The sequence below is a fragment of the Ovis aries genome, chromosome 15 (genome assembly GCF_016772045.2).
Source record: "Ovis aries strain OAR_USU_Benz2616 breed Rambouillet chromosome 15, ARS-UI_Ramb_v3.0, whole genome shotgun sequence".
Classification (NCBI taxonomy): domain Eukaryota; kingdom Metazoa; phylum Chordata; class Mammalia; order Artiodactyla; family Bovidae; genus Ovis; species Ovis aries.
This window is the reverse complement of record NC_056068.1, coordinates 77,336,661-77,352,902: the sequence shown is the minus strand read 5'-3', so window position 1 is coordinate 77,352,902 and position 16,242 is coordinate 77,336,661. Positions and strand designations below refer to the sequence as shown.

Sequence of the window (16,242 nt, the reverse complement as noted above, 5' to 3'; positions counted from 1 at the left end):
GTCTTAGGTAGCTGAACAGTAAGCAGATAGCATTTTATTTTACCAGGTACATTGGGATGTAAATCCCTGGGCCACTGCCTTTGGGTGTTGGTGTTGTACAAACATGTCATTAATTATGTTTCTGCTTCTGCGTTTTGGCTCATGAATCAGGGACAATTTTAGCACAGGATGACTTTGTACACATCAGTTATTTAGTGATCTTGTCACTAAATTAATCTAGCATAAGGGGGGCTTCCCTCGTAGATCAGTTGGTAAAGGATATACCTGCAATTCAGGAAACCCGGGTTTGATTCCTGGGTCAGGAAGATCCCTGGAGAAGGAAATGGCAACCCACCCCAGTACTCTTGCCTGGAAAGTCCATGGGGTCCCAAGGGTTGTACAAAACTTAGTGACTAAACCACCACCAAGGATGAAGCAGTGCGAGTGAATACAGAGAGAAATGTCTCCATAATATATGATGAAAATACTTAAAATGTTGAAAAACCATGCATTTGTATATATAACAATTTGTATCCAAAATATATGAACTTTCATCAATAGTAAAAAAAAAAAAAGTGAGCAAAAAAAAAAGATACTTTCAACAAGATGATAAATCAGCAAGATGGTAATGCTTAAGAATTTCATTTTTATGTGAATCAGTAGGTTTTAAGGCAGTGGCATGGAGAAGGCAATAGCACCTCAGTCCAGTACTCTTGCCTGGAAAATCCCATGGACAGAGGAGCCTGGTGGGCTGCAGTCCATGGGGTGGTGAAGAGTCAGACATGACTGAGCGACGTCACTTTCACTTTTCACTTTCATGAATTGGAGAAGGAACTGGCAACCCACTCCTGTGTTCTTGCCTGGAGAATCCCAAGGATGGGGGAGCCTGGTGGGCTGCCGTCTATGGGGTTGCACAGAGTCGGACATGATTAAAGCTACTTAGTAGCAGCAGCAGCGGCAAGGCAGTGGCAATAAAGCCACAGTAAGATAATGTGACTTAAATGTTAATGGACTGAAATTAAATACTGATCATAACTAATGTTCTCTTTCATCTGAATTCTCATTTGCGAAATACACAGGATTTCTTATCAGTTTGGGTGTTTCCTCAGTTCTTTTCAATGTTTTTGTTTGTTTTTCTACTTTTTTTCTTATAAATCTGAGAAATTATTTATGCTAAAATTCATAAATGTAGTACATATAATTTTGTAAAAGCGATTCTCAATTTTTTAAAATGCCTTTATATATGTCATTGCCACTCTTGCCTATGAGGAGCTCAACACTGAAATGTCACCTGTAACCTGCGGAGATATCATTGAGGCCAATCTAAAGCCACAATATGATTGCTAATAATTTCCCACTAAAATTAAGAAGGGCTCCCAGGTAGCTCAGTGGTAAAGAATCAAACTAGCAATGGAGGAGACTCAGGAGACATATGTTCAATCCCTGGGTCAGGAAGATCCCCAGAGGAGGAAATGGCACCCCATTCCAGTATTCTTTCCTGGAAAATTCCATGGGCTGAGGAGCCTGGCAGGCTACAATCCAGGGGTTGCAAAGAGTTGGACATGACTGAGCACGCAGGCGTACACATCACACACACACACACACACACACACAAAATCACGAAGCTGATTATGTTTCAAAAGCATTTTGATATCATTATTTACTTCTCTGTTACACATATGGTGTATGTACAGTTGTTCTCATTCCCCTAATTCTACTCCTATCCAAATTAATTTTTCCCTCAGGTATATCCCTATCTTCAGGGATGCAAAAATCCCTTGGGTTACATTTTGTTCAGCCAGAAGCAAGTGTTAATTTTTCAACAGGCCTGCTCCTCAAAAACACGTGCACTAACATAATTTCTACGTTCCCCCACATAACAATTTAAACCTGAGTTTAGGCAGCTGCATTAGAAATTTCAAGGTGAGTAACCGAAAATATCTCCCAATGGGATTGATGCTTCATTACAAATGGAGATTTTAAGTAATCAAAAAACGTCTTAAAGAGAAAATGTATGCTTCAGATACAAGTGAGGAAAAAACAATTGTTTTTTCGTGTTTTGCTGACATGAAAACAATTTTATGTTGGCAAATACTACCCAAAGATGATCATTTTTTAGAATATAATTGTTAGTTCCTCAAACCTTGAGTAGTATGACACAGAGCTCATTGCATGATCTGGTATTAAAGTACATTTCAGCTCCCCGCTGCTGTGAGTGACCAGGAGAGTCAGTGGGTGGACGAATGCAGTGCTGTTCTACAAGAAAGGCAGCGCTTTCAGTGATCTAAAGATCAATAAGGTACTGAGATACTCTGGTAATTATACTCTCCATCAATTTCATAAATCTATATGAATAACCATTTTATATAAGAATATTTTAGACAGAAGTAAATATTAATATTTTTTATAATCTCATAGAAAAAAATAAAGACAGTGATTTTAAAGTATAATATACATACAGACGGAGAAGGCAATGGCACCCCACGCTAGTACTCTTGCCTGGAAAATCCCATGGATGGAGGAGCCTGGTGGGCTGCAGTCCATGGGGTCGCTGAGAGTTGGACACGACTGTGACTTCACTTTCACTTTTCACTTTAATGCATTGGAGAAGGAAATGACAACCTGTGGGGCCCTAAGTGGGAAACCTTAAAAAAGAAGGGCTAGCTTTGCAGTTTAGAACTAAGATGGCACCTGGAGGAAGAGATAGGGGCGTGATCTATATTACAGTTTTTGATTGGCTCTCTTGATTTCCATGCACGTGGACAGCCCGTGATCACCATAGACTTCTGTTATAATGAAGGCACATGACGATTTGACCTTTAACGTGATTGGTGCAACTATGGAAAGTTCCTCGCAAAACCCGCTTGCTTGCCTATATAAACCAAGAGTTTGTGGCAATAAAGTGGAACTGCTTAGAGGGAACCGCTGTTGAGTGTTATTGTCTCTCGCTGGCTGAGGGGCTCAGTTGGCGGACAGCAGGCTCACCTCTCCTCAGGACCCCTCAGCTTTGCTGAGGGAAGTTCCACTGCCTCTCTCTTTCTGTGGAGCACCCCCTGCAGCAACCCACTCCAGTGTTCTTGCCTGGCGAATCCCAGGGATGGCAGAGACTGGGGGGCTGCCGTCTATGGGGTAGCACAGAGTCAGATATCACTGAAGTGACTTAGCAGCAGCAGCATACATAAAGAAAAAGTTTCCATCTAAAAATGTAGACTTCAAAAAATCTTTCAAAAATGGAAATATTCCTGCACCCAGAACCAAAAAAAAAAAAAAAAAAACCCAAAACAAAACAAAACTAGATTCTCAGAAACTGTCCCTACATCCATCAGAAGTTGATTTTCCATTTGATACATGAGTTTGTATATTTTTAAGGTATAAAGTAGTGAGGTCATACAGCTTTTACACTTCCATGTCTGAATTTTTTCACTTAAGATTATGTTTGTGAAGTCTTCCCATGCTCTTGTATGAGGATGTAGTTATTCATTGTCATTGCTGTGTACTTTTCCAGTGTACAAACTTATCATGAAGTCATTTGTCTAATCTAAAGCAGGAGTCAGTGAACTTGACCTGTTAGGTTTTATTGGTGCTGTGATACACGATGTATTCATGTATTATGGATGGCTGCTTTTGTGATAGAGGACAAAACAGTTCAGATGTAACAAGATTTTATCATCTACAAACCCTAAAATAGACATTATTAAATACTTTCAGAAAAGTATGTCATCTTGATCTAATGTATTAAAAGATATGAGTTGCTTTTGGTGTTACACTACTGTAATTAATACAATGGTGAACATTTCTATGAATGCCTTTTGGGTGCATATTCATTCTATATGCTTGGACATGCTTCTAGGAGTAATATTTTTGGACATTTATTTGTTCAGCTATAGGAGACTCAGACATAGAACTTTGCCAAGTGCAGTCTCAAATCTCAATCTACTGTCAATGCATAAAAACCATGGTTGTTTCACATCCTCAACAATAGTAGATACTTGTTTACTATTTGGTGTGTAAACAAGTACTTTTGCCATTTGGTTAGTGTCAACACAACTCTTAACGTTTTATTTCACTTCCATTTACTTCAGCACTAATAAAGTCAGATATCTATCCGCTTCTATAAGTGAAAGTTTGCAGCCTCGAGCCATGAGCTACTCCAGAATTCATGACCTCCAGAGGAGAGGATTTTGATCTGGAGTCAGAGAGGAGGCTTGATCACTTGAAGGTTTTGTGTAATAAAGTTTTACTAAAGTATAAATGGGTAGAGGAAGGTCTGACATAGACATCGGAAGGGGGCAGAAAGAATGACTCCCTTGCTAGCTTTCAGCAAGGAGTTATCTATCTGTTAAAGAATCCCCTAAAAACAGAGAGTAGCATCAGGCCCCTCTCCCGCAATATGCATTTTGAGACAGCACGGGGCACAAGGTGACTCATCCCCAGCCATGAAACAATTGACATGAACCTTAAAGAAAGGTAGATTTCCAAGCAATTACATAGTTTCATTAACATAGCTTAAGAGAACATTCCCGTGAGTAAGACATATGGATTTGTTGAGCCATTATCAGTTCAAGGTTTCAGAAAAGTTAAGTCCAGGCTAAACCAGGGGTCTTCCTGACAACACAGAATTTAAAGCAAACCTTGCTGGGAGCCAGCGTGAGGAATCCCGGCCATGGCAAAGGTCATGAGGAAGGAGGCTCGGCATACGCAAAGGTGGGATAGAGCCTCAGGGGTCCCCCTGGAAATTCTCAAGCATCTACCCCCAAAATCAGAGTCTGCCTACCTTACTGCATTATGCCTTTCACCAACTACTCTGACATTAACAGGGGGCTATTCCCCACCACCTTTTTCTGGAAAAAGTTAACTTAGAGCTCCAGCTAACAGTCTCCTGCATATAAAGAGAATGTCTCGGCTTAAACCCCTCTGATAGCTTTCTAACTTACCTGACCGGTCTGTCTGGATTTTTACAACTGAGCATGTGAATTGTTTACAGCCTCCCAAGTGCCAGAGGCACTGAAAGCTTAAGATATTCTAGGAAAAATCATTAGAATAAAACTGATTAAGGGTTGCATTGTTGAGCCAATACTTGCTGCCAAGTTTTCATATCTTTTAATGTAACTTTATTTAGTACTTTGAAGGGGATGCAGATTAAGGAAAAACACTACAGGGAAAATGAGATTAACATTCATTAAGGAAGAGGGCCATAAAATGGTAACAGGCCTTTTGGCCAGAAGATAATGTAAATCACCTGAGACCCTTTGTATACGGAAAGATTTGCAGAAAGAAAGCCTGGTCTTGATAAGGGTCAGGGCTGCTGACCCTGCATAACTTTGTATTATACATTGATCTCTGTGTACAACCAAAAGTATGAAAAGCTTTCCTGGAAAATAAAGGACGGACCAGTTCCTGGAAAGACTGGTTTCCCCCGTGTGGTCTTTTCTTGTTCTCTGCTTTTCTGGCTGAATTCCCATCTGGAGCGTGGAGGCTCACCATGTCTACTTACTTGCCCTGGCTTCTAAGACCCACGCAAGAGGGAGCCCAAGGCAGGGCACCCTCCGCTATTCAGGCGGGTGTCAGTGGTCTATGTAGGTGGTGCAAACTCCTTGTCTTGGAGTTTTATTGGTTTTCCACATAAACCAAGGAATATCAGCCTCTTTTCTCCTCTGTTTCTTCACTACATTATTCTTCCCCAATCTCTCTTTAAATTTCTAATTAATCTCTCTTTAATTGCCGACTCCATCACCGCTTTGAATTCCCTGGATCACCAGGGGCTGGACCCCGGCACCTTCTTTAAATTTTGTGTAGAGAAGGAAAAAACAAAACAAACAAACAAAAAACATCTGCCACTTTCAGCTTATTTCCTCTTCTTGGGGATCCCTCGCCTTCCTGCCTGTTACCTTCTCATAAGGAGTCCATGAGATGTTGAACTTGGATAACAGGGCATGTAACACAGCTGTTTTTAAAAGTTTTGTCCTACTAAAACTTACACTGTCTTAATGGCTTCATGTAATTGACATTTCAGGTTGAGTGAGTGAGTGAAAGTCACTCAGTCGTGTCCAACTCTTTGCAACCCCATGTACTATACAGTTCATGGAATTCTCCAGGCAGAATACTGGAATGGGTTGCCTTTCCCTTCTCCAAGGGTTCTTCCCAACCCAGGGATCAAACCCAGGTCTCCCACATTTCAGGCAGATTCTTTACCAGCTGAGACACAAGGGAAGCCCTCGAATACTGGAGTAGGTAGCCTCTCTCTTCTCCAGGGGATCTTCCCGACCCGGGAATCAAACTGGGGTCTCCTGCACTGCAAGTGGATTCTTTACCAACTGAGATACCTGGCCTATATGTTCAGATCAATTCTTTGACTGAATGTGAAGTGACTCTTTTTGCTTTTTCCTCATATTCTTTCCACTCAAGTGGACCTTAGAAAGCATCACTATGAACAAAGCTAGCAGAGGTGATGGAATTCCAGTTGAGCTGTTTCAAGTCCTGAAAGATGATGCCATGAAAGTGCTGCACTCAATATGCCAGCAAATTTGGAAAACTCAGCAGTGGCCACAGGACTGGAAAAGGTCAGTTTTCACTCCAATTCCAAAGAAAGGAAATGCCAAAGAATGCTCAAACTACCGCACAGTTGCACTCATCTCACATGCTACTAAAGCAATGCTCAAAATTCTCCAAGCCAGGCTTCCGCAATACATGAACCGTGAACTCCCTGATGTTCAAGCTGGTTTTAGAAAAGGCAGAGGAACCAGAGATCAAATCGCCAACTGCTGGTGACGGAATGAAACACCAACACTACAGAGTGGTTTGAATCTTTATATTTTAGCAATTGCTTCTTACAGCTGCTTTATTTTATATCCCTTGCACAACAACCTACAGGGCAAGTTGCCAAGCACTATGATTCAGAGACTATACAGTGCGTAGGCGCAGGGCAAGATAACCTTTACCTTGACTTATTTTCTGCAGCTAAGACTTTGTTTTGGGGAACTTCCTTAACAACTTAGAATCCATTTTGTCCCTGGGTCTGTTCCTTTTGAGGAATCAGAGAAACATCCTTGTGGGCAAGAACTGTTCTTTTCCCACAGGAACAAACAGGATTTTTAGCTGAACATCTCGTTTGCAAGAATGTTCAGCCCTGGTTGAGAATCTTGTTTGCAAGCACTTCTCAACCTTCCTTATACCTAGTTCCCTACACTGGGCAGAACATCTCATTTGCAAGAGTGTTCAGCCCTGGTTGAGAGTCTCATTTGCAAGCACTTCTCAACCTTCCTTATACCTTGTTCCCTACACCAACATCCGCTGGATCATGGAAAAGGAAGAGAGTTCCAGAAGAACAGCTATTTCTGTTTTATTGACTATGCCAAAGCCTTTGACTGTGTGGATCACAACAAACTGTGGAAAATTCTGAAAGAGATGGGAATACCAGACCACCTGAACTGCCTCTTGAGAAATCTGTATGCAGGTCAGGAAGCAACAGTTAGAACTGGACATGGAACAACAGACTGGTTCCAAATAGGAAAAGGAGTACATCAAGGCTGTATATTGTCACCCTGCTTATTTAACTTATATTCAGAGTACATCATGAGAAACGCTGGATTGGAAGAAGCACAAACTGGAATCAAGATTGCTGGGAGAAATATCAATAACCTCAGATATGCAGATGACACCATCCTTATGGCAGAAAGTGAAGAGGAGCTAAGAAGCCTCTTGATGAAAGTGAAAGAGGAGAGTGAAAAGGTTGGCTTAAAGCTCAACATTCAGAAAATGAAGATCATGACATCCGGTCCCATCACTTCATGGGAAATAGATAGGGAAACAGTGGAAACAGTGTCAGACTTTATTTTTTTGGGCTCCCAAATCGCTGCAGATGGTGACTGCAGCCATGAAATTAGAAGACACTTACTCCTTTGAAGAAAAGTTATGAGCAACCTAGATAGCATATTCAAAAGCGAGACAGTACTTTGCCGACTAAGGTCCGTCTAGTCGAGGCTATGATTTTTCCTGTGGTCATGTATGGATGTGAGAGTTGGACTGTGAAGAAGACTGAGCACCGAGGAATTGATGCTTTTGAACTATGGTGTTGGAGAAGACTCTTGAGAGTCCCTTGGACTGCAAGGAGATCCAACCAGTCCATTCTGAAGGAGATCAGCCCTGGGATTTCTTTGGAAGGACTGATGCTAAAGCTGCAGCTCCAATAATTTGGCCACCTCATGTGAAGAGTTGACTCATTGGAAAAGACTCTGATGCTGGGAGGGATTGGGGGCAGGAGGAGAAGGGGTCGAGCGAGGATGAGATGGCTTGATGGCATCACGGACTCGATGGACGTGAGTCTGAGTGAGCTCCGGGAGATGGTGATGGACAGGGAGGCCTGGCATGCTGCAATTCATGGGGTCACAAAGCATTGGACAAGACTGAGCTATTGAACTGAACTGAAAGTCATATTTTATAGAGGCACATCATATCGCCTGAAAAGAGCCTTAGAGATAATATAGCTTAAATCCCTCTTCTACACAGGGTGATCTGAGGGATAGGAAGCAAGAGTTAGATATTTATAATGGTGTTCCTGCCTGGTTTATAGCATGATTCTAATGAAAGAGAAAGACATCCAAGGTGGTTAATGATTGCTGCCTCTAGCTTTTAACCCAGATCCTCCTACTTACTGGTGCTTTTCTATTTGTAATGAGTATACTTGTACAGCCTGTAACAAGTATGAGTCTGTTTGTCCTCTGCATTAGACATTTACAAAATCTATCATTGCTTTGCCATGATTCAGTTCAGTTCAGTTTCTTAGTCGTATCTGACTCTTTGTGACCCCATGGACTGCAGCATGCCAGGCTTCCCTGTCCATCCCCAACTCGCAGAGCTTGCTCAAACTCATGCCGTTGAGTTGGTGATTGCCATGTTTATGTTAAAGTATTTCAGTGGCAAGGATGAAGAAAGAGGTCAAGATACAGGAATTTGACTGTAATATTAAAACATTACATATATCATTGATAAATTGCTTTTGCACATTGGTATTTTCCATGAGTCATTGGTGCATGTATGAGGATAATGTGATGTGAAGACATTAAAATGGTAAAGAATGAAGAACACTGAAGTTGACAGGCTACAATAAAGTTTTTGATGTATTGTCCCCCTTTTTTTCCCACAGATTACTGTCAAGAAAGAAGAATAATTTTGCCCAAATTCCTCTCTGAAATTCTTGGTTTTTTTTTTTGTTTTTTTTTTTTTTAGTTTTTTATTTTTTAAATTTTACAATCTTTAATTCTTACATGCATTCCCAAACATGAACCCCCCTCCCACCTCCCTCCCCATAACATCTTTCTGGGTCTTATCTAAAAAAAATTTCCATAATTTCTCATTAATTTCTTCAATTTGAGGAGAGGAAGCCTACAATTAACTGAACCAGTCAGTTCTAGTTTTGGAATTCCATTAATGGGCTTAAAATATTCTTCTATTTACATATTCTTCACTATATACAATAAAATGGGCTAGTATTCATGTTGAATTAGTCTTTAGATGGTGACATAAAACTTATCATATATGTGAAGATGGATTAATTAGATCCATGTTTATTAATCTCTGAATTAATGGTAGCCCACCGACACCCTATTTTAACTATATTTCTGACTATATTTGCTGCCATTTTTCTGCTCATCAGCAACAAGTCCAAAGAAGTCTGAGTGAATTGATGAAGTATGCCAGGAGTACACATATTTCAGTCTTTTCTATTATGCAAGAATTATCCTAATTTTTTCACTATGAGAATTTTTCTTAACATGGCATAGTGCTTTACAAATACCACCCTGAGCAACAGAGGAATTATGTAGGCTTTATTTTTCCATTCTGAAATATTGTCACATAAGGTCAATTTACAATGGCAGCAAGAAAATTGAAGACCATCAGAAGCTTTTAATTTTATAATTGCAATGGATAAATATGTCTTTTTCAGTACATTATGGTATTTTAAATACACGGTCACATCCTAGCTTTCTCAATAAACTAATTTAGTGCTTTAGACTTCAGGAAACCACATCAAAAGCAGATGAAATAGTCAAATAGCAAGAACTTAGAACCTATTCTTTATAGTGAAATTGATAAGCATGTCTTTATAGTATATTGTCTTAATGTCCAAAACCATTTTATGGACCTTCAAAACAAACATGTGCATATGTGTTCAATGTTAACTATATTCTGATATACATTTTTAAGCTGCTTATCAAACCCTCATTTAATTTTGTACTACTGACATATAATTAGCAGTGAAAAAGTGTTGTCTTCTATTTTTAGTTTATTGTATATTTGTTTATTTGATCTTCCAGACAACACGTAGTGCTTTTTTTGTATAATGCAATGCTCAGTCTTTAGCAAAGAACTCTGATAAACAGGGTGATATAAAGTAGTCGTTTAAATAGGTGGGGTTTTTTTTGTGAACCACAGAGACAAAGAGGGGTATTTAACCAGAGCTAAGAGTAAGGAAAATGGGAAGGAAATTGGTGTGCAGAGAGTCACAGAAGAATTGATAGCTGATAAAGAAGCACAATTTTGTACTTTACCATGATTCTATCCACTGTCCCTTAACTTCTTTTACACTTTTTTAAAACTGTATTCAGACAAAATTGACAAATACCATGCTTATGATATAGGGCATGAAGATATAATATATGTGTATGTTGTGAAATAATTACTACAATAAAGTTAGTTAACACGTTCATCAATTTACATAGCTATCACTTTGAGTGTGGATACCAAGAAAACCTTTAAGAACTCCTCTCTCAGCAAATTTCAGTCTTACAATACACTACTGTTAAGTAGAGTCACAGTGCACATTAGACCCTCAGAATTTATCCATCAAGTAACAGGAGGTCTTTAAACTTTGACCAACATCACCCTTTGCTCCCACCTTTCAGCCTGTAGCAACAGCCACTCTACTCTCTATTTCTATGTGCTTGACCAGTTGGATTCCATGTGTTGGTGAGATCGTACAGTACTTGTCTTCCTCTGTATGAATTATTCCATTAGCATTTCCCCCTCACGGTTCTTCCCTGTTGTAGCCAATATGACTTCTTCTAACAGGCATGGACTCGTACACTTCAAGATCAGAGGAACTGTCAGATCCTCTGCCTGCTATGTTTTCATCTCCTAAATTGAATCCTTTTCTGATTTGACTGAATATCCAAAGATGCCTTTCCTTTAGACTGGTTTTAGATATTTTTACTTCTGAATAATAGACCACTATGTGTTACCTCATGATGAATTTCAGGCTTATTATGAACTACTTGACTGTTTAGTTAATACATTATTAACCCTAGCTTATATTTAGTAGTATTTAAACTACAAGATGTATTGTAGTACATAAAGAACTAAAAGGCTCGAAGATCAGTGAACAAAGTGCACTGTATATCTTTGAGTTCAGTTCAGTTCAGTTCAGTTCAGTCGCTCAGTCGTGTCCAACTCTTTGCGACCCCATGAATCGCAGCATACCAGGCCTCCCTGTCCATCACCATCTCCTGGAGTTCACTCAGACTCGCGTCCATCGAGTCAGTGATGCCATCCAGCCATCTCATTCTCTGTCGTCCCCTTCTCTTCCTGCCCCCAATCCCTCCCGGCATCAGTCTTTTCCAATGAGTCAACTCTTCGCATGAGGTGGCCAAAGTACTGGAGTTTCAGCTTTAGGATCACTTCTTCCAAAGAAATCCCAGGGCTGATCTCCTTCAGAATGGATTGGTTGGATCTCCTGTATATCTTTAGTGTAATTTAAATAGTGCTTGACTAAAAACTGAACAAAATTCACATATTGAAAAAGCCAGAAAAGTTTTTCCCAGAAAATAATACCATGTACAAATTCTGGAAATATAAAGAAGCATGACAGGTGGGGGGAATAGAAATATATTTCAAATAGAATTTATGTTTCTCATGTAACCTACCATTTAATTTTAATAAATCAACAATCACCATATATGGATGGATGTGTATGTATGCACATACACAAAATATAAATTTTTAAAACCATTTATCCTTCAATTTTTTCAGAGTCTGTTTCACATCCTTATTCCTTAGGCTATAAATTAGAGGGTTCAACATGGGAATCACAATGGTGTAAAATAAAGAGGTCATTTTGTCTTCTTCTAGAGAGTAGGATGAACTCGGCCTGAAATACATGAAGAGCATCGTCCCCTGGAAAACTGCCACAGAAGTTAGGTGAGAGACGCAAGTAGAGAAAGCTTTGAACCCCCCTTTGGCAGAGTGGATCTTCAAGACTGATAAGATAATATAACAATAAGAGACAAGAACTCCTGAAATGGAGCTTAATTCAATGAAGCCAAAAATCATGAATATCACTAACTCATTGACCTGTGTGTCTGAGCAAGATATCAACAGGAGAGGAGGAACATCACAAAAAAAGTGGTTAAACTCATTTGACCCACAGAAGCATAAATGGAATGCTAATGTTGTATTTATCAAAGCATCTATCATTCCCACCAGGTAAACCCCCGCCATGAGCAGAGAGCACACCCTGCTGGACATGCTGACCGCGTAGAGCAAGGGGCTGCTGATGGCCTTGTACCGGTCATAGGCCATCACTGCCAGCAAGAGACACTCACAATCTATAAAGGTATAGATCACCAGTAATTGCAGGGCACAGCCATAGAAGGGAATTGGTTTGTTCTTAGCCAGTAGGTCCACCAGCATCTTGGGGCCAACTGCTGTGGAAAGGCAGAGGTCACAGAAGGAGAGGTGGCTGAGGAAAAAGTACATGGGTGTGTGCAGCTGGGGATCCATCCTAATGAGGGTGATCATTCCCAGATTTGCCAGAAGAGCAATGAGATAAACAAGGAGAAACATGGTAAATAGAATCACTTTGGTCTTGGTGTTATCAGTAATTCCCAAGAAAATGAATTCAGTTAAGGAGGAGCAATTCCCTGTGTCCATTCTTCTTTGCTCTTGTGTACACTTTCGGAGGAAATGATCAAGAAAATGATACTTGCAAGCGTAACACTTTTCTGCATCTACAAAATGAAATAAGACAGAATATTTTTTCTGTAAGTGTCTTTTTATACTTAGAAAATTATTCAGTCATGCACCCACTCTTTAAAGAGGCATGGCTTTCTATTCTGCAATAATAAGAAAGTCTCTAAGAAAGACCTTTGAGAAATGGGATGTAAATCTAGATGTCATTCATGAGGTTTTGTTACTTTCTATAAGCTCTTCTCTGAGTGTTAGTTTCTTCATCCCAGGGAGCAGATTTAGAGAAATTTAACTCTTTCCCTCTTGAGGAAAACCTAGAAGAGAGAGACACCAGTGTTAAAGAGACCAGACTGTAAGACATAGGACTGAGCATTTATGAGGGCTGACAATAGTCACGTAGATACAAAAAAACGGTAATGATTTTAATGGTTCTCAAAAAAGCATGATTGGTTTCAGAGCATTTGATTTAGTTCCAGAAACAGCGAGCATATCAATGACTAGTAATAAAACATAATTATATTCCTGGCTTTAGTTTATGTTATGATCAGTGTTTGCTTGGACGTGAATTAAGTGTTACGGATCTGATTTTCTAGAAATTTATTCCTGCTTCCCCACAATGCTCATTACCTCTTTGTGGAGTGGCAGTTGTCAAAAAGTGAATCTCTTCTAACAAGTGGGGCAAAAAGAGCTAAAAGGAAGTGAAAACAACAGAATTTATTGTCTGATTCACATCATTTTAGATTTTAAATGGCCCGTTAGTTACTAAAGCAGAAATAAGATGAGGGACAATAATGTTTCTAAAATGCATAGACTTTCCTCTTTGTTATATGTGTCTGTGTGTATACATTTTAATGTTTATAAGACTAGAATGGAAGCAATGAACTTTTTCTCCCCTCAGAGCTAAGTAAATATGGCATGTGGTTCACATGGGGATGAATTTGTACATGTCTTTATTCTTACTGTAGTACCTACTCTAGTTTAATAAAGCAAAACATACTTTAAATTAATGTATACACTTTTCCAATGATAAAAAGAGTAAATATTTCCTGTGAAGCAAAAGCAAAATAAAATAAATAAACAGTTGCATTGTGGATATTAGCAAGTTCAGTTTCTTGTGATTCTGAGATAGAAATATTTCTAGCCATTGATTTCAGATTTTCATGAGTAGGCAGGCACAAAATGGTTCATTTACAATTTGTTTCCCTCAAAATGTTACGTATTTTCTTCTATATCTTTAAGTTAGGAGCTGGAAACCTACCTGAGACGAGCAGGTCTTGACTAGCTGAACAATAAGCAGATGGCCTCTTATTTTACCAGGTACATTGGGACTTAAATCCCTGTGCTACTGTCCCTCTGCTTTGATCTTATGCAAACATTTCCTTAATTGTACTTCTGCTTCTGCATTTTCCCCTGAGAATTCAGAAGCCACTTGGCACAGGCTGAATTTTCATACTTCACTATTGTCATCAAATTGATCTGTGGCAAAAAGAAAACTGCAAATTTTTTTGCATGATGTGCTTCACAGCCATCCTGAAATGGTTTCGTCCTTCTTTAGCTAATGAGTAAACCTACTGAAACTCAAAAGACCTCCCTTCATTATTTCCGTTTACTAAGATTTGTTCATAGTGTTTAAGAGACTCCTTCACATCTCATGTAAGGATATGACCACACTTGGTTCATGTTTTCTTTTTTACTGAAATGTAATGTGTACATTACATAAGTAAGAGAAGCCCAGAATTCCCAGGTTAATTCTGCTCTTATCATGTGGCTGCCATAATCCAACCAATGATTTGTTTAGTTCTTTTTTCCTTTTTTTTTCTTTCCTGGTTTCCTTCTATGTAGCCTGTGTTTTCATAGAATCATACTCATACTTTTCTTTTTTAGGATACAGGATGCTTGGGGCTGGTGCACTGGGATGACCCAAGGGATGGTATGGGGAGGGAGGAGGGAGGGAGGTTCAAGATTGGGAACACATGTACATTCGTGGCAGATTCATGTTGATGTATGACAAAACAAATACAATATTGTAAAGTTAAAAAAATTAATAATAATAAAAATAAAATATATTTGCTTGTAATTCATTGATCCATTACTTCTCATTACATAATAAAAGTCATTTATGACAAATCCATAGGTAACATCATACTCAATGGTGAAAGCAGAAAGTCTTTTTGTTAAATCAGAAATGAAACAAGCCTGCCCTACTCTCACCACTTATATTTAACAAAGCATTGAAGTCCCACACAGCAATCAGACAAGAAGAAGAAATAAAAGCTATCCACATTGAAAGGGAAAAAGTAAAACTCACTCTTTGCAGATGGCATAGCTTTATATAGAAAACTCTAATGTCTCCACCCTTAAAATATTAGAAAAAAGAACTTAGCAAAGTTACAAGATTTAAGATTAGTATATACCTGTTGCTTTTCTAACACTAATAATCAACTAACAAAGAGGACACTTTTTTTTTAAATTCCTGGTTAAAATCACATTAAAAAGAATAAACTACCTAGTAATAGTTTATTGTGGTTCATGGGGTTCTCACGGCCTTGAGAACCCAATGAACAGTATGAAAAGGCAAAATAATAGGATACTGAAAGAGGAACTCCCCAGGTTGGTAGGTTTCCACTATGCTACTGAAGATCAGTGGAGAAATAACTCTAGAAAGAATGAAGGGATGGAGCCAAAGCAAAAACAATACCCAGCTGTGGATGTGACTGGTGATAGAAGCAAGGTCCAATGCTGTAAAGAGCAATATTGCATAGGAACCTGGAATGTCAGGTCCATGAATCAAGGCAAATTGGAAGTGGTCAAACATGAGATGGCAAGAGTGAATGTCAACATTCTAGAAATCAGCGAACTAAAATGGACTGGAATGGGTGAATTTAACTCAGATAACCATTATATCTACCACTGTGGGCAGGAATCCCTTAGAAGAAATGGAGTAGCCATCATGATCAACAAAAGAGTCCGAAATGCAGTACTTGGATGCAATCTCAAAAATGACAGAATGATCTCTGTTTTTTCCCAAGGCAAACCATTCAATATCACAGTAATCCAAGTCTATGCCCCAACCAATAATGCTGAAGAAGCTAAAGTTGAATGGTTCTATGAAGACCTACAAGATCGTTTAGAACTCACATCCCAAAAAGATGTCCTTTTCATCATAGGGGACTGGAAGGCAAACGTAGGAAGTCAGGAAACACCTGGAGTAACAGGCAAATTTGGCCTTGGAGTACAGAATGAAGCAGGACAAAGGCTAATAAAGTTAGGTCAAGAGAACGCACTGGTCCAAGCAAAGACCCT

The 16,242-nt window shown here is 39.2% G+C and overlaps 1 protein-coding gene across 1 annotated transcript; it reads right to left on the bottom strand.

The window, feature by feature from the left end:
* Window positions 1–11,973: 11,973 nt before the first annotated feature.
* LOC101102009 (olfactory receptor 5W2-like) lies at window positions 11,974–12,906 on the bottom strand. Its single transcript, XM_004016472.5, has one exon. The coding sequence runs from the start codon at window positions 12,901–12,903 to the stop codon at window positions 11,974–11,976; it is 930 nt and encodes a 309-aa protein (XP_004016521.2). The 5' UTR covers window positions 12,904–12,906.
* Window positions 12,907–16,242: the final 3,336 nt, after the last annotated feature.